We start from the raw sequence: 22545 nt of genomic DNA on the forward strand, positions 1-22545 counted from the left end.
ACCAGGCCCCAATGTAGTAAAGCAAGATAGTAGAGGGATGTGGCCTGGAGGGGGCAGAGCCTACATGCAATGGGGAATGGGCGTGGCTTTGGTAGGAAAGGATGTCAGCGAATCCTAGACGTGGAAAAGGCTCCCTGGTCAGCAATAGGCGGGACTCTGGGTGAGGAGAATATACGATAGGCGGGGCCTCGGCCCAGTGAAATTCTGAAGGGGGTGTGGAGCTTAGAAGGATTCCTTCCTGAGACTGGGCTGGGCTGGGCTAGGCTAGGCGCACTAGGTCCTTAAAGAGCCGGTGCTATCGTTCTCTGATTAAGGTGTTGTGTGGCGCAGCTCCACCGGGCTCTGGGCGCGATGCAGCATCGCACCCTCACCTCGGTCCCCAGCCTCTGGGCCTCCATCCCCTGCCCGCGCTCCGAGCTGGACCTGGACCTGGTGCTGTCCTCGGGCCAGTCCTTCAGGTGAGCGAGGGCTGCTGGGCTCCTTCGCTGCCCCACGTGCCCCGGTGTGTCCTGAAGCCCCAAAGGCGGGCGGGAGGGAGCCGACCCCTATCCCCCCCCCCTTCCTCGGGACCCAGCGGAGCAACTCTGTCCTCCTTGGGTCTCAGGTGGAGAGAGCACAGTCCTAGGCACTGGACTGGGGTCCTGGACAGCCGGCTGTGGACCCTGACCCAGGCGGACGGTCGGCTGCACTACACCATATACGGGGAGGAGGCCGGACCCGGGGCTCAGCAGACCTTGTGCCGGTTCTTCCAGCTCCACATCCGCCTGGCAGACCTGTACCAGCAGTGGGCCTCCGCTGACCCCCACTTCCGAGAAGTGGCCTCGAGATTCCCGGGTAAGCAGGGGCGCCTGGAGACGGCCTCAGCCTGGTCAGGGCTGAGGCCAACCCTCCTTTCTGCCTTCCCCGCAGGAATCCGGCTGCTCAGACAAGACCCCGTGGAATGTCTCTTCTCCTTCATCTGCTCCTCCAACAACCACATCTCGCGCATCACCGGCATGGTGCAGCGGCTGTGCCAGCACCTGGGGCCTCCACTGGGCCAGCTGGACGGCATCTCCTATCATGGCTTCCCCAGCTTGCAGGCTCTAGCCAGTGAGCCAGGCCGCCCTGCCCGGTGCCCCCAGCCACGGTCAGGCTGACCATCTTATTATGCAGGGGAAAGAGTGCCAAGTTCGAGCCCGCCCCTTCCTGGCTGCCTGACCTTAGACAAGCCATTCCAGCTTCTCCCTGGCCCCCTCATTTCTAAGGAAGGAGCAGAGTTCAGTGATCTCTGGGTGGCGCTCTGCCCTTCCAGGAAGCCTTCCCAGACTGGCCCCAGGCCTCTACTGTTAAGGGACCAATTGACACTTTTTATCATCTTTCGGGTAGGACTGGGGCCTGTTCCCCAGTAACTTCCCTCCAGGCCCCAGGTGGGAGGCACAATAGAGGTGATGAGCGTATTCCCCAATGGGACAGAAGTAAGAAAGAGCCCAAAACTTCGAGTGGGGAGCTCATGGTGTCGCCCAACTCTCCCTGCAGAAGCAGAGGTGGAGCCCCAACTTCGGGAGCTGGGTTTTGGGTACCGTGCCCGCTTTGTGAGTGAGAGTGCCCGTGCCATCCTGAAAGAACAGGGGGGAGCCAGCTGGCTGCAGCAGCTCCGAGCAGCATCCTACGAAGAAGCCCAGCGGGACCTTTGCTCCCTGCCTGGGGTTGGAGTAAAGGTAAGGCCTAGAAGGATGGCCAGTGCCCATGGCCTGCCCTATTGCCCTGCACACAACACACACTCTCTGGGTTTCGATGGGCATTGCTAGACTATGGAGCCGCTTAGGGGGGAATGGAGTTTGGAGGTATGATGGATTTGGGGTGAGCTAGAGAGCCATAAGGGCTAGCCTGGGTCCTGAACTGCTGTGTTGAAGGTGGCCGACTGTGTGTGTCTCATGGCCTTGGACAAGCCTCAGGCCGTGCCTGTGGACGTCCATGTCTGGCACATCGCCCGCCGGGACTATGGCTGGCAGCCTGCTTCCAAGAGCCAGAGGAGCCTGAGCCAGAAGGCCAGCAAGGAGCTGGGTGAGCAGCTTTGGGGCTGGGGTCCTTGAGGGGACAAGAAGGGGAAGCACCCTCGGGGGCAGATTCAGCAGTGTTCCTTCTACTGCAGGAGACTTCTTCCGGAGCCTGTGGGGACCCTATGCTGGCTGGACTCAAGCGGTTAGTGCCTTTTCCCCCTAGAATTCTCCTCCCCCATTAAATACCCACCCCTACACCCACACTCTCTCTCCATTCTTCCTCCAGCCCCTCCAACACTGAGCCCACTGGACTTGCCCTTCTCCAGGAAGACTTTTCCACTCAGACAACCCCCTTCCTTTCCCCAGGTGCTGTTCTGTGCAGACCTGAGACAGATCCCCAAACCACAGATTCTCCCCACAAAGTCCAAGCCTGGAAAACGCCAGAGGAGAGCCTCAGGGGAGAGGAGAGGCCCAGCATCAGGACCAGAGGATGCTGGAGACCCAGGATGATGGGAGCTGCCTCACTCTTCATGGCACCAGGGACAGATTCCTTTCCTCCCCTCTCCCCTACCCCACCTGGCCTTGGGTTTGGGGATTCCGTGGCTCAGGGTTACCTGATTCTCAGCATCTACCTCAAGGAGACTTTCCATCTCCATGTCAGACTGTCAGTCATGCACTGTTGGGGAAAGGAAGGGATTGGGAAGTGTGTGCCACGCCAGAGGGATGAAGCACTTCAATGGTTTTAACCCCTTCCCTTTAATACAAGAAAGAACAATAAAATAGAAATATTTGTTTGGAAAATGTGTGGATGTCTTGGCCAGAATCAGGGGGAGAAAAGGGAGCACTGAGAGAGAGGAAGAAGGCCAAGTGACCTGCACCTCACACGTCTCTTCTCAGGGCCCTGGTTCCTGGTATTACTTCCTTGCTTTGACTCCCCGTCCTTCCCAGAGGCCTTACACGGGTCCCCTGGCCAGTGTGACCAGGGCGAGGGACTACAAAGAGGTTCGGGAAAAGGATCCAATTCCAGGCCAGACAGGGTGTGAAAGAAGAAGCCTGTTCTTCCCTCAGAAGGAGGCCTGGACTGAAATGGGCTCAGGAAGAGCCCTCTGAAGGAAGGAGGGGAAGGGGAAGGGAGAGGCGAGCAGTGTTCCATCTCTTCCCAATCAATCGGCAGCTCCAACTCCTCCTGTCCAGCAGCAGCCTCCCCACCTAGGGGCTTCCTGGCAGACTCCACCCTAGCCCCTTCCCCAGGGGTCCTGAGGATCGAGCCCAGCAGCTGGAGTGTGGGCGGCTCTAGAGCTGGGGTGGGCGAGTGGCTGGGAGCTCCGGGGCTGACTCTGCACAGCAGTCCCTGCAGCAACCAACATGGGGACCTGGCAAGGGGAAGAGTGGGGAGCTCAGAGCCTGGGAAAGGGCCAGCAGAGTCCCTCCCCCACAAACACAAATAAGAGGGGAAGGAACTGCCCCCCTCCCACACCCGGGCCTCTTGGGGCCCCTTGGCCTCACCCCCGCCGGTCTCGGGTGCCAGCAGCTCCCCATGGCTGGTGGCTTGGCCAGGGCCGGGTCCATCCTGACTGGTGCCCAGCTGAAGCCTCCTCATGTGCCTCACCACTGCTGTGGCATTGAAGGCTTGCTGAAGGGGAACAAGCCATGGAGAAAGTGACCCCAAGGGTCTACCTAGGCTGTGTGCCCAGGGAGGAGTGAAGGAAGAAAAGGGGGAGCAGCTACGTGACCAAGTGGATAGAGGACCAGAGATAGTGTCCTGGGTTCAAATGTGGCCTTAAGGGACGGAGTTGGGGAAAGCTACATGGTCTAGCAGAAAGAGTGTCAGACTTAGAGTTGAGAGGACTTGGGTTCAAATCTAGCCTTAGATACGTCCTAGCTGTGTGACCCTGGGCAAGTCACTTAACCTCATTGCCTAGCCCTTACCGCATTTAATAATATATTAATATAAACTATTATAATTATCATATAAATTATATGATATGTAAATATAATATGTACTAAGAAATATATATATACATATATGGAGCACTGGAAAGGAACTCAGAAGCTGTCCAGTCCCACTCCTTCATTTTACACAGGAGGAAACTGAGTCCTGGAGCCTGGAGGGAGGGACTTGCTTAGGGAAACACCAGAGAAGTGGTAGAACAAGGATCAGCCCCAGCTCCCCTGTGCAGGTGAGGAGCCAGGGAGATGGAAGCTGGACTTGGGACAGGCCGAGGTGGGAAAGGAGTCAAGTGGGCTGGAGGGAGAGAGAGAGAGAGAGGCCAGGGGCAAGCAGTTGGGGAGAGGAGCCACGGCCTCACCTTCCATTTGCTCTTGGCAAAGTTCTTTTTGATTTGCTCACTGACTGACTGGTGGATGTTTTTGTCCAGCGCCGTGTCCCCTGCAATCCTAAGGGAGGGAGGGAGGAGGGGAGCCCGTCAGGGATGCTGCGGAGGTTTGGGGGCTAAGCCCGGGGAGAGGAAGCCAGCTCTGCTCGCCTCTCCTCCCACCCGAGGAGGGGCTGTCCTCACCAGGGGTGCTGCAGGGCTTGCTCACAGGTGAACCTCTTCTCAGGATCTTTTTCCATCAAATGCCGGATAAAGTCCTTGGCTTGGACCCAGAGGCAGGACAGAGACAGAGAATGACATTTATGGAACGCCCACTATGGGCAGAGCACTGCGCTGGGAGAGAAGAGCCCAGGGGGGCCACTGTGGTCCGATGGCGCCCCCAAACCCTCCGCCTGGGCTCTTCTCCGCACCCTGTCCCCTGTCCACCCACCAGCTGGTCTGTCAATAGCCGGGACTGGATTTGGGGCAAAAAAATAAGGGGGAAATTATTAGTGGAGTTTCCTCCAGCCCGTTCACTCCTCTTCTAAGCCGACCCAAACCTGCTCTTCAGAAAAGGTCCACTAGACTTAACGGGACGAGGGGGCAGAAGGCCCAAGAAGCGGTTCAGTAACATTTGAATTTGAACAGAGGGCAAAGACTGAAGCTACAATTTTCAGACATCGTAAGGCCAGCAGGAAAGGAGCGTGTGTTGGTTTTCTGTGTTTGGGGGGCTGTGAAGTAGCCGGGGATGTCCATCCTAGAGAAGATTAAGGGGAGGTCGAGGGGTCCCCAAGTATCCCAAGGGCCATTTAGCAGAGGAATGATTAGATTTGCTCTGCTTGGCCCCAGGTGGGGCGGAAGCAGATGCGATCTGTCAAGACGAAAAATCTGGGCTTAATATCAGGAAAAATTTTCTGACCATCAGAACTATCTCAAAGAGAGATGGGGTGCCTGGAGAAGTGGCTCCCCCCTCCCTGGAGATCCAAGTAGAAGATTTTTGTCATCCGTGCTCTAGAAGGAATTTCTTTCATGTGTGGTTTCATGGCTACTGAGGGGCCCTTCCAGTTGTGTTCATAGAAATCTTTCTGAACTCATCCTGCTCTTGCTTCTGGTTCTTGATTATATGATTGGAGGAGAGGGGCTGGCAAAGCCTTTTCAGGGACCTAAACAGCAAGACCCTGCTGCCCACAGCCCCAGGGGCCTCAGATTTCCTGGGGACACTGGCAGAGGGAAAGGCAGGGTGCCCAGGGGCAGCAAGTCTGGGCCTGAGAGTAGACCCAGGGGCAGGCAGGGGTCTGAGGATGGAGCAGAAAGACAGGAAGGCCAGAGAAGAGGGACCCCACGGCCAGCATCAGTACCAGAGTCAGAGATGTCGTCCCAGTAAGGAGAATCGAATTCAAACTCGGCCTTCAGTATCTGCTCAAAGAGTCTGGCATCGTTCTCGTCATAGAAAGGGGGGTAACCGCAGAGTCTGATGGGGGGCAGGCAGAGAAGGAAGAACAGCATGAATCCCTGACATTCCCTTAGACTTCTCCCTCCCTATAATGATGAAGTGGGGTCAATACAAAATATCACCCCCATTTTACAGTGTATAAAACTGATGCCTAGAGAGACCAAGTGATTTATCCAGTGAATTCTTGGCAGAGCTAGCATTAGAGCAAGTTTTCTCAACTCCGAATCCCAGAGTGGGAGGAGGGGAAGAAAGGAGGAGAGGAAGGAATGAGTTTCCCTTCAGCTCTCCCTACTGGCACTCCCCCCATGCTCCCACCGGCCATACCCGGGTACCCCACTCACAGGATGTAGGCAATGACACCGATGGACCAGCAATCCACAGCCTTACTATAAGGTTTCTGGGCCAGGACTTCAGGGGCTGTGATGGCACAGGAGATGACAGTCACATGATGGGGTGAGCGAGCCAGGGGGGCCCCCTCACAAGAGTTGAGCCCATCCCTCCCAACGTTGGACCCAGGACTCTTTCTGCTTTCCTAAACAGCCTCCCCAAATCATACCTCCCAAAGGCTACTGGCTCCCTTTCTCCCTTGACCCCCTCTAGTCTTGGACCCCTGCTTCCTTCTTACCTACATATCCTGGAGTGCCACAGGCGGTGGAGAGCACGCTCCCTGAGCCTTCCATCTTGGACAGCCCAAAGTCAGAGATCATGATCTTGGAATCTTCCTCCAAGCTATAGTAGAGCAAGTTTTCTGGCTTTGGGAGAGAAGGAGGAGGAGAAGAAGAAGAAGGATATTCTATTTGTGTGGGATTTGGCCCCCGACATCACACTTTTGTCTGATCTCACAGAATCTGATTTGGAAAGGACTTGGGTTGGCGCGTGAACAAGACCCCGTCGATAGCATCCCTAACAGATGAAGAGCCCTAGTGACGGACGCTCGCTAAGTGACCCTCTGAGGCAGCCGCCCATCTGGAGTGAGCCCGTCACGGGAGCCCGCTGAGATCTTTGGGAATCAGGACTCTGTCCTCCATGCTAGCTATCCTGCTTTGCTGAAGTCATCCACAAATCTGATAATCGTGCCATTTATATCCTTGGATAAGTCACTGATGAGATGATCTCATTCCACCTTCACTACAGCCTGGGAAGTGAGGCAGGCACCTATTATCCCCACTTTACAAATAAGGACTCCGTAGCCCCACGATGAGCCAACAGCAGAGCCCGGACTAGAACCTCAGGCTCCCAGTTGGCCAATTCAATCCCTTTCTCCCACTTTTCCCAGCTCCATTCTTTTCATCCTTACTGCCAGTCCATTTCCCCATCTGTTACCCTCTTCCCTCAAGTTCCCCCATGTTCTCCCTTTAAATCGATTAAATTTTAATTAAATAACTTAAATCAAACAACTTGTTTTTTCTTTCTTTTTAAATGAATGTTTTTATCAATTATTTTGTTTTTACATCAAAGTTATTTCCAAATATACTGCTCCTGGGGGGCTAGGTGACTCCGTAGATGGAGGGTCAGGTCTAGAGAGAGAAGTCCTAGGTTCAAATTTGATCTCAGATACTTTCTAGCTGTATGACCCTGGACAAGTCACTTAACCCCCACTATATAGCTCTCACTGCTCTTCTGTCTTGAAACCAATACACAGTATTGACTCTAAGATAGAAGGTCAGGGTTTTAAAAAAAATTAAATATCTTTTCCTCCCCACTATCCTCCACTCCTACTCCTCCCAAATAAGCTTTTCCTTTTAACACAGAAATTAGGCAAAACCAACTAACATAGCAACTGTATCTGACAAGAAAATAGAGACCTTCCCCCTCTCCATGGCGAAAGGAGGTAGGCTGTGATTTCCCCCACTCTTCTCCAAGGCTACAATTGGTCCCTGGAATTAGATATCATTCAAGCCTCCCCCTTTCTTGTACCATCTCTTACCAGCCCACAGAAGCCCTCACTGCCAGCCCCCCAGGTGGCTCACCTTGAGATCTCTGTGCACAATGCCCATGTCATGGAGGTACTTGACTGCATCGAGCACCTGGCAGATTAGTCGGCTGGCATCCCGTTCTGTGTAGAAGCCCTTCTCCACAATCCGATCGAAGAGCTCCCCGCCAGACACCCTGAAGCAAAAGAAGCAGGCTAGAGGCGATGACTTCCCCAGTTCTCCATGACGTTCCCCTCCCCAGGACCCTCCTCTGCCTCCAAATCCCCTTGGAATCCAACGGGAGGACCACCGTGCCACTGGAAGGTTAGAGATGAAGGCAAGAGGTTGGAAGAGAGCAACGCACGCAGAAGAGGTCAGGGTCTGATCTGTGGCAGGATTAGGGCCAAGAGAAGTTAGGGCAGGCATGGGATGAGGGAAAGTGGGGGATCTGGGGCAGGAAGGAGTCTGAGGAGGAAGATGGGGGTGTCCATGGCAGGACTGAAGCTGAGAAAGAAGGAGCAGGGATCCAGGGCAAGAGAAAGGGCATAAGGAGAAGGGCGGGAGCAGGAGGGATGCCAAGAAGGAAGGCTAGTCTCCGAGGACACAAGTGAGGCTGGGAAGGAAGGTGGGGATGTCTATAGTAAAAATGGGGTCAGAAAGAGGGGGGACTAGAACAGGAAGGAGGCTGAGAAGGAAGCAGGGGGGAAGGGTTGGGTCCTCACAGTTGCATGATGAGGTAGAGGTGCCCACCACACTCATAGATGTCATCCAAGGCCACTATGTTGGGATGTTTGATCCTAGAAGAAGAAATGAAGAGGGGGGCTCAGAGCAGAGGGAAGGTCCAGAGGTCTCCACCTCCCCAAAGGTAAGCAGGAGAGGGCAGAGGATGCTCCTTGGAGCTAAGGACCAAATCCCAGGAAACAGGAACAGGGCGATGCTACCCGCCTCCCACTCACATCAACACGCAATACTTTGAGGAGCTGCGACTTTGATGACATGGGGGTCTTCTGCCATCGTGAGTGACAGCTCTAGTTGACTTGGGAGACGGGCTTTGAGAGTTGCTGGGACCAAACAATGGAGACATTGCCAGGCTGGCCAGACAACAGACATACGTACAAAGATCCATGCAAACAGTATGTCACTGGGCTTGCACTCAAAGCCTCTCCAGCTTGGCGAGATCTGCCTGGCTTAGCCTTGGATGACCCTCAGGACCCTTCCGTGCCACTCTAGCAGGGCAGGGTGGTCACGAGTGGAGAATACTACTTAACCCCAGTATTTTAGATCACTTTGGATACTTAATTCTTTTTTTTGGTCAGATCCGTGATCTCATGAAAATTATTTAGAAAAGGAATTCATGGTTAGGCATCTCCTTCTAGAAAAGGAGGCAACAATTTCTATGAAGCACCCCTATGTGCCATGCCCCGTGCTAAGCGCTTTACAAAAAAGATCTCAACCCTGAGAAGTAGGTGCTATTATTATCTCCCCTTTACAATTGAGGAAACTGAGGCAGGCAGAGGTTATGTGAGCTGCCCAGTCACAAAGCCAGGAAATATTGGAGGCAGAGTTTGAGTTTGGTCTTCCTGATGCCAGCCTGCTAGCCGCCTCTACTAATGCAGATGGCTATTGTCCTTCAGTGCATATGCTTGGAGAGTTGCCCAGGACCCCGAGAAGTTGTGCCTTTTCTGGGGGTGTCACAGGAGAGAGCCGAGCCCAGGGATTCCTGATGCCAAGGCAGCTCTCTAACTAGTGTCCTGCAGCGCCAAGGTTCCCCAGGACTGACTCTCCAGTGCCAGCAGGAATAACAGGTAGCCCCATGCAAACATTTTAGGTTGCTGAAGCTCATTCTCTTCCCCCAGCATTGGGGGACTATCGAGGGTAGGACTGAGGATTTGCAGGTAGATGGGCTCCAGGAACGCCAGGTTATGGTGGCCAGATTCATCTGGGCAATAAGGGAGGAAATAATCCCGATGCTGGCCTTGCCTTCATCGTCCTCATCGTGGCCATCATCGTTGGAGGGCACAAAGGCTTCCATTTCAGGGCAGAAGCTACCGCGCAGGGTCTGCTTTTTAGTATGATAAATCTGATGAGCAGGACCACCCAGAAAAAAAACAACCTGGAGATGACTCTGAAATGCAGGGCCCTGGCACAGGTCTTGAAACCCAGGGCTGAGAAAGCCAAGCCAGCAGGAGGCTGACCACACTAGGACTCTCAGGCAGCAGCATTGCATAGTGGACAGATATTACAGATGACCCCCCAAAAATCTTCCCATTTACCAGCTTTATCACTCTGGGCCAAGTCCCAAGCTCATTAAGCCTCAGTTTCCTAATCTATAAGATGGGGATAATAGATAGCACCTACCTCAGAGAGAAGCTTCAATGAGATAATATGGAAAGTGCTTTGCAAATTTGGATGCACACTATAAATTCCAATTATTATTATTCCTGTTCACAGAAAAGCCATCAATTGCTTGATCAACAACTTGGGTCCTCGCTTAAGACCTCAGCATTATCCCTCAGGACCAAAATGGTTGGGGCAATGACAATAAATAAAAAGGCAGAGAAGGGGCTGGGCAAAATGTGTCCAGGAGAGAACAACCATGGGGCTCTGGACTCAGCCAACCCAAGGAGGAATAGGTGTAGGAGTGGGGGCAAGTCCCCACAGGAGGCGGCCCAGCTCCCACCCACTTATGTAGCACGGCGATCTCATTCTCAATGCTGCTCTCCTTCCCCTCCAAGGCTTTCTTGGCGATGCATTTGATGGCCACAAGTTTGTGGGTGGTCTTTTCTTCGGCCAGTATTACCTCGGAGAATGCTCCCCTGCCAGGGCAAAAATGGATGAATGGTAAGGTGGGATGGGGAAAGAGGAAGTGGAGAATACATCTAAGAAATAGCAGCTTGGGTCCCAAGCTCATGGCTGAGGGGGAGGCTCACAATTACTCCCCTCTTGCCAAACCCCCCAAGTCATGGAACTTCTGGGACACTAGCCACAACCACCCACCCCTCGCAGGTGTGAAACAAGTGGAAACAGAAAGGTGGAGCCCTGTCCTGTCCTAAGGCCATACATTGACTCTTTCCTAGCCATTTTTCCCCCTAGGCAGTTCTGAGTAGCAAGCCTTAGTTCCCTGGACCTAGAATCAGGAGACTGGTTCTAATCCTCTCTCCTCAGTGACTCCCTGTGGGAGCCTCTCAGGGATAATGATTTTTACGGGCTCTAACAGAGCTGTTATGAGAATTAAAGGAGAAAAGGGACAGGCAAGAACTTTGGAAAGCATTTGGGGGTGAGGTTTGGGGTGCAGCTAGACAGCTGCACAGTGGATAGAGAGCCAGGCTGGAATCAGGAGGACTTGGGTTCAAATGTGGATCTCAGACATTTCCTAGCAGTGTGATGCTGGGCAAGTCAACCCCATTTACTTAGTTAGCCCTTGCCCTTCTGTCCTAGAGTTGTTATTAAGACAGAAAGGAAGGTTTAACAAAAAAAGCATTTGGGGAATGTAAGGAATTATAATCACTTTACTCCCTCCCCAAATGGTAAGGTCCTTTGCCCTTTCTTCCTTTCCATGTGTTCTCCCTACCATAGGGATTCAGTACCCTCTTGCTGGGAAAAAAAAACAAAAAACAAAAAACAAACAAATCTGCTTTCAACACAGACTCTGAGAAAATCATTCGTACGAAGAGGAAAATAGCTTGTGATATTTTTAAAGTGTGACCCGCTCCCCCCAGAGGACAAGGCATCACTGGGGACAAAAAAAAAATGAATTTCTTTTGGTGCAGTGAGAATATAGGATGAGGAACTCAGGGGTTATAGAGGAGGAGCGGAGCAGGCTGAGATCACATCTGAGCCCCATAGACTAGGGGCAGCAATTTGAAATAGAAAGGGGAAGATGTTACAGCTTCCTCATCCCTGCCAAAAGCTTGCACTCCCACACCCCCAAACCACCACTGTTATCTTCTCCTGGTTTGTTCAGGGCAGATGGCAGAGCAAGATGATGGAAGGAATAAGGTGGGGGGAATTGTGGGAGGGCTAAGAGCCTCAGGAATCTCTGCAAAGACTTGAAGGTAGTAGAAACCAAAGAGAATCATTTGGAGAAATAAGCTGAACTGACAGAGGGGAGCCTGGAGAACAACTGAAACTTGGGGACCACAAGTGAGTCAGGCAGAGAAGGGAAGACCTAATGTTTCTTTTCTCTCACCAGCCCAGGTGAGATAATATCACTTGGGGTTCTCATGCCTCAAGGACAGGTTGATCCACTCATCTGTGACCAGACAAAGGTTTTTGGCTAATCTGGCCAGACAGGACAGGGTCCTGCTCCCTATTTTCCCTTCCTCCCAGTATAAGACTGAAGCTGTCACAAATCAGGTTCAATGGAAGGGTCACGGTGTATTGTTCTTTGAGCACTGGCTCTCCCCACTCTCCTCATGGAGATCAAAATGGGTAAAATTGGAGGGGAAGCCATAAGGCAGTCACCACCTTCTTCAACTCCCACTCCTCCCCCACTTCCTCTTTCCTTCCATTTTTGGGCTCAGACATCAAGAGCTGTTGCTAGAAGAACCTTGGAAGGTTTCTCTCTCCCACTCATTTTTCCCTCCCAAGTCCAGCCTGAAAGCTCTTTCCAGAGTGTTGTACAGAAAGGGCTTGGGGTAGGGGGAGAGCCTGGGTTTGCTGGTGGAAGGGTTTAGGTGGGCCCCTGGGTCAGGATGGGAATGGTAGGAACTCCTGACCTAGAAGCTTAGACATTTTCTGGAGTCCCCTCTATTATTTCCTAATAATCTTAATCTGGATTCTTCATTTTCTTCTCTTCCCTCTTTCATTCTCCCCCCCCCACCACCACCACCAGTCAGGCAAGACAGGGAATGAGGTCTGCTGTTTCGTCCATGAGCGGAAGCTAGCAGGAAACAGCTGAGGGGCTGGTCCAGAGTAAAGCTCCATCCATTTCCGGTCAATCCAGTTGGGCTCTGTTTGGGGGAGGTGAGGCCACCAACCCCTTCACCGAGGCTTCTGATGGCTCCCTTCCAGCCCTCGATAGGATGAGTTTGCTATTCCATCCAGGCCCCTCTGGGCCTCCTGCTTGCTCTTAGCCCCAGCCTAGGTCTTCTGTCACCCTGCCTCTGCCCCTCCTTAGTCCAGCTCTGCTTCATCCTCAAGAGAAGGGACAGGGGGAGACGGAGGCATCACTTACGTGCCCAGGACATCCCGGAATTCATAAATGTCCCGAATGTCATCTGCATGCTTCTTCCAGCTGGCTCCATCCACTTCCCGAGGCATTGCCCAATGACCACTGGCTGCAGCCAGAGCTCCTGGGAGTGGGAAAGCCAGGGCTCAGTGATTCCTGTTTTCTCTTTCCTAGTTCTAGATCAGCCTCCTTCCCACTCATTCCACCTCATCATCCCTTGAATAATAGGGACTGATTTCTCCCTCTAAAAAAACAGGGGCCCAAATTAGAGCTCCTAATATAACACCCCCCCCACTCCTTCCATTAATTCATAATGGTGAGAACACAGTGAAGAGGCCTGACTGATGACTAGCCAAGTTCCCCAGGGGTGAGAGGGTCCATGATCGCAACACTGATCCCCAGAAGGGGTATGTCCAGGATGTCCCCTCCTCCTCTTCCTCCTCTCTAAGAAAACAGGTTCCCTGGTCCCTTTGCCTTCGGCAATATCTCAGCCACATTTTTAAATAGCTCCATTTGTACTGTTGCTATGACAACCAGAGCCACATCTGGAACAGCTGGTACTCCCTCATCCTCCCACTTCCACCTATCATTCCCCTGTCCCAGCCAGCCCACAGCAGATGCCCGGACCCCTGGGTCTTGTCCCCAGCCCTTGGCCTTGAAGAGCCCCTACCCCTGCTTTATCTTCACTAGCACTCCATCTAGCTCAGCATGGCAGGACACAGGGTTCGAGGGTCCTGTCAGCTGGCCCTCATCCAGGTCACACAGGGCAGGGCTAGGGTCTTGCACTAAAAACTAAAGAACCACCCCTCCCTATTCCAGTAAGGGGCAAATGATGTCTAGTTCCACCAGGTTCCTATTTCAAAGTCAGCCTGAGCTCCCACTAATGTACCTCCTGAATAGAAGCATCTTTCTAAAAAAAGATCTAGGGAGACTGGGAAATGAGCAGTAATTTCAGTTCTCTAGGTGGGGAAACTGAGACTCTGAGTTATATACGAGTCAAGGAAACTCCTTGTTTCCCCAGAAGGTTCAATAACCAATCTCAGTTCTGCCCCCTGGGCCAGAAAAGGGCTGACCTGAGGGGGAAAAAATAGGCAGAAAAGGGAAAAAAAGGCAGAAGGGTGATACCCCTTGACAATCTGAGTTATAGGGAAGTAGCGATATACTGGAAAGAGCTGTGGGCATGGGATTTCTCACTTGTTAAATGAAGGGATGGGACTAAATAATCTCAAGGGTCCCTTCTCTCTTTTCCATTCTCTCAGTCTATAGAAATCAGGAGATGGTCTTCTAGGAGGGATTCCGCTCTATTTCGCTGTGTGTTTTGGGGTACAAGACTTTCCCTCACTAAACCCCTGTTTTAAGAAAAGGAAGTTGGATTGTATGATCTTTAAAGATCTTTAAAGAACAGAATTTCACACACCTCTCTGAATAAACCTTTTGATTCTACAGGGGCCCCCTGTAGACACCCAGAGATCCAGATGTCTTTTCCCAAGGGAAAAGGGGTCAGAGAGAGTAGGACAATAAAAAAAAAAAAACAAGTGTAAATCGTGGAGCTTCTCTGCCTCTGGTCCTATCCTTAGCCCCTCTAGCCACAGAAAGCATCAGGCAGGGCCCATGGAGCAGACCTGGCCAGAACTGAGGTTTGGGTAGCAAACCCAAACTGTGCTCTCCACTGCCCAGGGAAGCCCAGATGTTCAAGTATCAGGAACCACAAGGCAGGAACAAAAGGTGAGTCCTTCCTGGTGGAGGAAGCCTCCCTCACGATCTCCTCCTGCTACCCCTCTGTCTGACCAACTTTTCAACAGCCTCCCCAAAGCCCAGGGAGAGTCCAGTCCTAGTGGAAGCTCTGGAAATGAGGAGGTCATGGCCCATCCTTTCCTTTGTCATGTCCCCAGAAAGGGAAGCCAGAAAAAGGATGGGTGTGTGAAATTTCGCAAAGATCAGTGATAGCCAAATTACTGAGCTGCGTGAAAACTCCTAGGACACAGAGATGGCCCTCCACCAGGACACTGGCCACTAGCCTGGCCACATACCCTAATACCCCGACACCTGCACACTCAGATGTGTCCCCAAATCTAGACAGACCCCGACACCCAGCAGCGCTGGCCCCACTCCGAGCAGGATGTGCCCCCTTGTACTCCAATCCCCATTGTCTCCCTCTTGGACACACCCTACCATTCTTCTATAGGAGGTGAGGGGGCTGGACCAGATGATAGCTCCGCTGGCCCATCTGGGCATCATCCCTGATCCTCCCGAACCTCTACCTTTCCTTGCAAACACAGCCTGACACCCATGGAATCAGCCATCCCTTAAGTCTTGCAGCGCACAATGCAAACGCAGAACAACCTATGTTCATGCAAGATGCTGACTCGGGTCTCGGGAAGGAGAGTAGCTGCCCCAGGCCCAGAGAACAGCGTGCCTCTCCACGGGAGAAGCAAGCACCTCGCCTGGCCCTGCCAGAGAGCAGATTGGCCCTGTGGGTTTGCAGCCCGGGCAGAAGGAGGTCTGACACACTTATCGCGCCCTCCCCCCCTTCTCATTTGCTAAACATATCCCACCCACCCCTTCATCAGGAATTCCCTGATTCCCCGGGGTCTCCTGGGAAAGGCTGAGGAACTATATGTCAGAGCTCCCACCCTCAGCCCAGAGACACGCCCTACCTCCCCCAACCTCTCCGGAGACTCAGCCCGGGACCTTTGTTTGGGAGGGAAGGCCAGGGGCAGGGCCGTTAGCTGCCCGGGGGCAAAGTCCCCCACCGGTGGCCCCAGCAGAACAGGTGTATATGCTTGGGGGCCCCTGAAGGAGAGGCGGAAGAAGGGGAGCTGGGGGGAGGGTCGGAGCCCCTGCAAGGAACCTCCCTCCCCCCCCCCCACCTCATCCCTCAGTGTGGGGCTGAGAGCCTTTCTGCGGTTTAACCCAGGGATGGAGCTGAAGTTGGGGGACGCGAGGAGAGATGAGGGTCAAGATTGCTCCCGGGAGCCCCGGGGGAGGGGCCAGGTGAGGCCAGAGGGCAGGCTCCGGCAGAGCTTGCCCAGGGCTGGGGGTGCCCAGACAGGTTTCCTCCCGCGTACCTGAGGCTGCCCCGAGGTGGGTGGGGTGGGGTGGCTCTTTGGGTCGCTCGGGCCCCCACCCCCACCGCCTCCCGAGGCCGCCGCTGGCCCTGGCCCCGATGTCTGCCTCGCAGTGCTCCCGCGCGTCCGCCTGCGCGCTCGCTCCGAGCTCCTCTCGGCCGCCGCCGCCTCCTTCTCCTCCTCCACGCTCGGGTCCCCTGTGCCCACAATCGTCGGCGGTAGCGGCTTCTCCTCCGCCTCCCTAACCAGCCGGACGCTCCGCGGGTTTGCTCTGATGTCAACCGGGCGGAGGAGGAGTTTGTGCGGCCGCGGGAGGGGAGAGGAGGGGAGGGAGGGGAGAGGAGGGGAGCTGGGCGGGGGCGGGGCGCCGAGGAGCCCCTGCAGAGCCGGGAGAGGGGAGCCAGGAGCCGGCACAGCACAGGAGGGATGCGCAGCGAGGGCCGAGGAAAGCCGAGTAGAGGAGCCGCTGCCTCTCCAAACCGCGCAATGGGCCGCTCTGAGGCTCAGAAAAGAGGGAAGAGACTTGGCCAAGGTCGCACAGGTGGTAAGTGGCAGAGCGCCCCTTCAAACTCGAATTCTCTGGCTCCAAGTTCGCCGAGCATATGCCGCCGGCTCTTGCCAGTTATCTTTCCCTACTTATCGGGGTTGCCACGTGATGGCGAGGGTTTGGATGCCAAGAGCTTCATGGACTAGAGCCAAGCTGGGCAGGGGAAGGTGGAGGCACCGAGTCTCAGGCTTTCCACGGAAAGGACTGAAATGAGATAAACCTTGAGTCCCAAAGACGCCAGTTCAAGTCCTGCCTCGGACGCCTACCAGTTGTGTGACAGGTAGCCTCGGCTTGCCTACTTGGCTTCCCACCGGCCAGCCAATCCGCGGAGACTCTAAGTTCCGCTCTTCCTCACCAAGTGTTGACTCACCACCTAGACTGTGAGATCGATCCCTCCAGGGACCGCCCTAGTCTCGAACTTCTTCGGGGCTTCCACAGTGTCACGTGCAGGGCAGGCCACCGTAATAGATACATATTTATTGGTACGGAGGATCACAGCTTTCGAATTGGAAGGGGGCATAGATCGAATTTGGTTCAGCTGCTTTTTCAGTCGTGTCCGACTCTGTGACCTCATTTGAGGTTTTCTTGGCAGAGATACTGGAGTCGTTTGCCATTTCCTTCTCCGGCTCATTTTACAGATGAGAAAACTGAGGCAAACAGTTTGCCCAGGATCTCACAGTTAGGGGGTGTCTGAGGTCAGATTTGAACTCAATTAAGGGATGTCTTCCTGACTCCAAGCTTGGCACTTTATTCGATTATAAACGTATCTGTCCCTAACCTCCAGTGGGATAGCTCTGCCTTCCCATTAGAATCTCCAACTAAATCGCCTATAGACTTCCTAAATTCAATATATCCAAAATTGAATATAGTTTTCCCCCAAATCCTCCCATCTTTCAGTCCCCCAGGTTAGGTAGCCTTGGAGTCATCCTCAGTTTCTCACTCTTACTCAACCTAGTTAGCTAATCTGTTGCCAAGTCTTGCTTTTACCTTCCCAACATTTCTCCTACACGATCTCTTTCTCTTTTCTAACACAGCCACCAGCTGGTTCAGACCCTCATCACCTCACTTCCTGGATTATTACAAAAGCCTTCTGGTTGGTCTCCCTGCCTCCTCTCTCTGACTCCAGCCCATCCTCCAAACCTCTAGATTTCTAAAACTCGGATCTGCCCAAGTCTGTTAAAAATAAATTCCAGTGGCTCCCTATTACCTCCAGGATCAAACATGGAATCCTCTGGCTTATTTTAAGGTCCTTCCATCCTTTCCAAGTCCTTTTACACCTTCCTCCCTTCCCCACCCTTTTAAGTGGCACTAGCTTCTACACACTGGCTATAACCTCCAGCTCCCAATGGGCTCCTCTTCTTCACTAGCTCTCTTCCACCTCTGGAATGCTCTCCATCCTCTTCTCTGCTCCCTGGCTTTCTTCAGATCTCCAGTAAAATGGCCTCTTTTTGCTGAAGGTCTCTCCTGGTTCCCACTCAATGCTAGTGTCTTCCTCCTGGCTCTTCTACCTCTCAGTCACCCTGCATGTATTCTGAGTATGCCTAGTTGTAGGTTGTTTCCTCACTAGAATGTGAGCTCCTCGAGGATAGGGGCTATTGTTGCTTTTGTCTCCCCAGTGCTTGGCATAGTGCCTGGTACAAAGTTGGTACTTCATAAATGTTAGATTTGGATTATTGATTAACCAAGTGAATGCAGAAAAAGGAAGGGGGAGTTTATTGTTTTTATTTTTTTATTATTACTATTTATCAGTTTATTGTTTATCAGTGCAGGAGTTTATTGGAGGACAGAGAAGGGGAGGGGAGCTATTTAGGAGAGCCATTCTCTGGCTTATGCCAGCCTCAGGCTACCATTCATTATCTGTGCAGTTATTTCATGGACTAAAGAAGGTTGAGCTGTCCAGAAAGATCATGGCAGGTATCGAGAGGTTGGGATAAGGAAGAGAGCGATGGAATCTTCCTATTTTCCCCATTCCCTCCCCTAGTTGCTAAGTAGCCTTCAGATCTGGCCCCCAGGAGGGTCTGAAGCAGGGGGTGGGTAGAGGTAGTTCAGGAAGGAGCTACAGGAGAGACAGGAGAGGACAAAGGGGACGAGGACTGGGTGTTTGATGGAATCAGGTGAAAGAACAGCAGGTTGCCATGTGATAGGTGTCTAAGCCAAGGGTTTCGTGGATTGTGGCCAGGTTGGGCAGGTGTGGGTGAAGGGCACCAAACCTCCAGCTTATTTGATTCCTCTCTGCCAAAGAACAGAGTACTTCCTGGGATTATGGGAGAAAGAGGCCAGAAGCCAGAGGAATTAAGACTGAAGCAAGGACATCAAAATGAGTTCCTTAGGAAGAAAACATCGAGGAAAGGGGGTGCTGGGGAAGGGAGGAGATTGCTTGGAAGGATCAAGAGATTCAGCCTTCAGAAAAATGAAGTTTTCTTCCTTTTGGGGACCCCCCCCCATATCTGAATACCTGCTCTTCTGAATTCCTCTTCCTCTTTGCCCAGAGCTGAGTGCTAGGAAAGCATAAAGACTCTATAGACATTTATGGAGAACCTACTTTGGGCAATGCAGCCCACTGTAGGGAGTGGGTGTTGAGTAAGGATGCTGGATCCTGGGAATGTGGCACCCTCCAGTGGCCAGGGTCTCACCCCACAACCTATGAAGACACAGGGTCCATTCCAGCCTCAATTTTTCAGGAATGGATTCCCTTCCCCTGGGAAAGCCATAAGAACTGGGCAATCCTTCCATTGGCTTGAGACGAGGACACTATAGGTGGGTTCAGGAGGACTGGAAATCTCCCGTCCAGGAGAATGGCCCTTTGGAATGCCTTAATTCCCCCCTGGAGCTTTTCTAGAGTACAAGACCCAGACAGTGAAGAGGTCAGACAAGGGACTCTAGTGAGACAGAGACAGCTAAGACTCTCAGGGAAAATAAAAACAATAGCTTACATGTCTATTGTGGTTTATGATTTACAAAGAATTTTCTTCATGCCAGCCCTGTGAGTATGTATATAAGAATTTTATGATGAAACAAATAAGTTAAGAGATTTACAGAACTACAGGCTTTTGACCAAGAAGAGACCTTACAGACCTAGTTTCAACTCGTTTCACTGATGAGGACTCTGAGCTCCAGAAAAGGGAAATGACTTGTCCAAGGTCACAAAGAAAGTGATGTAGCAGAGCTTAAATTAAAATCTAACTCCTTTTTAACTTCAATTCACACAGCTAGTAGGGTTTGACCTCTGATCTTCTGATCTTGTTTGGGTTCCAAGCTTAGTTTTTCCACTACCACAAGGAAAGACCCCATCCCCTGTGCCTGAAATCTCCCTGCTCTCCCCTACCTCTTGGAATCCCAAGCTTCCTTCAAGATGCCTGCTGTGATTCTCATTTGGATTTTCTCTCCAACAAACTATTTTTTTACTTTGTACTTATATGACTGATATTTTTTAAATCACGAGCGTTTAAACTCTTTGAGGGCAGGGACTGCTTTGCTTTGTATTTCTAGCACTTGACACATGCTTTGTAAATGCTCAATAAGGGAACAAGCTATCAAGCCCATAGTTCACCCACCCCACCTTACAGGGGGCCCAACAGCTATTGCCCCTTCTAACTTCCTTGGCTGTCAGGGAGTTGAGTGTCAGTCTGAGACAAAGTGCTTTCCAGGGATGTTGATATCACAGAAATTGCCCACCATTTAACCTTATTCTTTTAATGATTTCACAATTTATATTACTTTCCTGCTAGTTTTTTTTAAAGCCCTCACTTTCTGTCCTAGTAACAACTCTTAAGACTGAGGGGCAAGGGCTAGGCAATGGGGGTTAAGTGACTTGTCCAGGGTCACACAGTTACCGAGTGTCACATTTGAACCCAGGATATCTTCTGTCTCTAGGCCTGTCTCCTGGCTCTGCTAGTTTGTTTTAGTTGTAAAACTCCAAAAGTTTATTTTGAGCATAAAAGCTATATTCTCCATAAGGATTCTGAAGGATTTATCATGTATGAAGGAATGACAGTTCCAGAAATTTCCCTGGGAACCTTAAGCTATGCTACTTTGATAAGACATCTCAAGGTCCTCTTAATATCCAAAACTTGTCCAGATTTCTTTTATCTTGGCTGAAAGATCAGAGCCACCAAATCCCACAATGTCTAAAGATGACATTTGCATAATGAGAATTAGGAGGGAGGGGTGCTAATTTACAGGGTAAAAGGACTCAGGCCTTGCTTTCAACCTGTTTCCATCCCCCACAATCACTGAAATGCAGTTCTTACTAGTTCATTGGGTCTTACTAGACATGGAAACAAACTAAAAACATCCCCCACAGAAACACATAGTTTAACTACTATTCCCAGCTCTTGAATTTCCCCAAGATAGTTTACTCTGGATAGAATTATGACTTTTTATAGTGTTGGATGAAATTAAGCATAAATTCCCACCAATGCCTTTTGCCTTATTTTATCTGGTCTAATATTGTAAAAGGAAATTTGTCCACCTTTGATGTTTTCTGGTTTCTTCGCTGGCATCAAATACACCCGGGTCTTCCCTCTCCTTAACAAGGACAAACCCCCTTACTTGAGCCTACTTCAGGGTAGCATCTTCTGCCTCGCCTCTCTTTGATAGTCATGGGATAAAGACTAGTGATTTCTCTGTCCTCCTGGCAGCTCCTCAGGGGCCTTTACAGGATCAGCATCTGCTGCCCCTTCGGCTCTCTGCGTGGACTGGACCACTTTCCTGCGCTCCAGTATCCCATCCAGTCGGGGGCAGGTTGGTAGTCCTCCTTCCAGTGTGTTCTCACAGGATTCCCACTCTAGTTTCTGCTGTTATCACCCTGTCTGGAGCATCGCACGAGCCTCCTCATTGGTCTTCCTGGTTCATCCCTCCAGCTTCCCGAAGCTGCCAAACTGCTATTCCTAAACCCCAGGTCCGCTTTGTAAGGATTAAAATTTTGGTATTATAGGTATATATTAAAATATGTTGTCACGTGTGGGTAACTCGTCTCCCCTCCCCACTAAGGGAGGTTAGGATTACATCATTAGCACGCCTGGGTTGAGTAGATTTTTGACTATTAATGGGCTGGAACTAATTCTATTTACACAATCCCCCCTGATGATCATATTGGGTGCCTAGTCACCCCAAGTGATCATGTTACACAACCATCTTCTACCACAAAGGTCCTTCTAACTACAATAGTTAGAGATAAGAGGGAAATGGAAAAGAGAGAAAGCAAAACCAATGTTTTGCTAAGCGTGTTGACAAGAAACCAATTGGGGGCAGTCCCCAATCGGCATATCATGTACAATTAAAGTAGCTGTTCAAACCCATCAGTCCATTCATTAGTACCCAAAGTTCGTTCTGGATCACTTGATGCAACAAAACCCCATCAGTTCAATCAATTGCAACCCAAAGTTCATTCTGGATCTCTTGATTAAACGTAGGTTCTTCAGGCATCTCTCTGCAAGCAGTTCATTCTCTGGATTAAGGAATCAGCAGGTTTCTTTCCCTGAGAATTTTCTCAAACAAAACCAAAAATTAAATCTTGGATATAATAAAAATACGATTAATCTTGGATTTTATAAAAATACAATCCCCCCTGACGTGGGTATTTAGAAAGAAATACCCAGATCAGCTCAATATATACAGTTGAGTCATGGGGTTGTATGAGTCAATTCAAAAGGAAAAAAGAAAGAAAAAATATAAAATCAATAGAAGAAAATTGAAGCTTTTGAAAAAAAAAGGCATTAAAATCAAAATCAAATATCAAAAGTTATGTACATAAAAATTTTTGAAGAAAACAAAATAAAATTATAACAGGCCCTTGTATTAGGGTCTAATCAATTATAATTTCCATCCTACTAGTCTGTAGGATACAATGCAGTAATACTGCACTTACCCATTTGCAGCTAAGACTACAGGAAGTTGCCATTCTATAAGAGAGAAAAAAGGACCAGATTTAAATGCAAGGAAAGCGTCTGTCATTCCCTTTACTCTCAGGAATATATGGTTGAGCCAGATAATAGCCAACCTGCGGTACCTGACTGGCAGTGTAGTTCAGAGAGTCCTACATCTTAACATATGTTAAGCGTCGCAGCTTCGATTCTTACACTGAGTTCAAGTCCTCAGT

The 22545-nt window shown here is 51.2% G+C and overlaps 2 protein-coding genes across 4 annotated transcripts; one reads left to right on the plus strand and one right to left on the minus strand.

Annotated features, from left to right (window-relative positions):
* The first annotated feature begins 263 nt into the window (after window positions 1–263).
* Window positions 264–2780, plus strand: OGG1 (8-oxoguanine DNA glycosylase). 3 transcript variants are annotated; one of them, XM_044664484.1, is made up of 7 exons: window positions 264–458; window positions 605–834; window positions 910–1131; window positions 1516–1697; window positions 1893–2043; window positions 2132–2181; window positions 2346–2780. In XM_044664484.1, the coding sequence occupies exons 1-7, from the start codon at window positions 352–354 to the stop codon at window positions 2487–2489; spliced, it is 1086 nt and encodes a 361-aa protein (XP_044520419.1). In that variant the 5' UTR covers window positions 264–351; the 3' UTR covers window positions 2490–2780. The 3 variants fall into 3 exon arrangements, with proteins under 3 accessions (XP_044520419.1, XP_044520501.1, XP_044520587.1); XM_044664566.1 differs by having other exon boundaries at window positions 265–458; window positions 910–1089; XM_044664652.1 differs by lacking the exons at window positions 1516–1697; window positions 1893–2043 and having other exon boundaries at window positions 266–458; window positions 910–1089.
* Window positions 2717–16144, minus strand: CAMK1 (calcium/calmodulin dependent protein kinase I). Its single transcript, XM_044664362.1, has 12 exons — window positions 15899–16144; window positions 12837–12954; window positions 10345–10476; window positions 8383–8457; window positions 7718–7856; window positions 6373–6499; window positions 6089–6164; window positions 5653–5765; window positions 4499–4577; window positions 4289–4376; window positions 3486–3612; window positions 2717–3352 (listed from the first exon to the last, which is right to left on the minus strand). The coding sequence occupies exons 2-12, from the start codon at window positions 12920–12922 to the stop codon at window positions 3273–3275; spliced, it is 1122 nt and encodes a 373-aa protein (XP_044520297.1). The 5' UTR covers window positions 12923–12954; window positions 15899–16144; the 3' UTR covers window positions 2717–3272.
* Between the last annotated feature and the right edge of the window lie 6401 nt (window positions 16145–22545).

This window comes from Gracilinanus agilis, chromosome 1 (genome assembly GCF_016433145.1).
Source record: "Gracilinanus agilis isolate LMUSP501 chromosome 1, AgileGrace, whole genome shotgun sequence".
NCBI lineage: Eukaryota > Metazoa > Chordata > Mammalia > Didelphimorphia > Didelphidae > Gracilinanus > Gracilinanus agilis.

Coding starts and splice junctions, on each gene's coding strand:
- OGG1 (XM_044664484.1), top strand. CDS start 352: ATGCAGCATCGCACCCTCACCTCGGTCCCCAGCCTCTGGGCCTCCATC. Junction 835..909: donor AGTGGCCTCGAGATTCCCGG/GTAAGCAGGGGC, acceptor CCTTCCCCGCAG/GAATCCGGCTGCTCAGACAA. Junction 2,182..2,345: donor ATGCTGGCTGGACTCAAGCG/GTTAGTGCCTTT, acceptor TCCTTTCCCCAG/GTGCTGTTCTGTGCAGACCT.
- CAMK1 (XM_044664362.1), bottom strand. CDS start 12,922: ATGCCTCGGGAAGTGGATGGAGCCAGCTGGAAGAAGCATGCAGATGAC. Junction 6,165..6,372: donor TGGCACTCCAGGATATGTAG/GTAAGAAGGAAG, acceptor GTGCCATCACAG/CCCCTGAAGTCCTGGCCCAG. Junction 3,353..3,485: donor GGCACCCGAGACCGGCGGGG/GTGAGGCCAAGG, acceptor TCCCCTTGCCAG/GTCCCCATGTTGGTTGCTGC.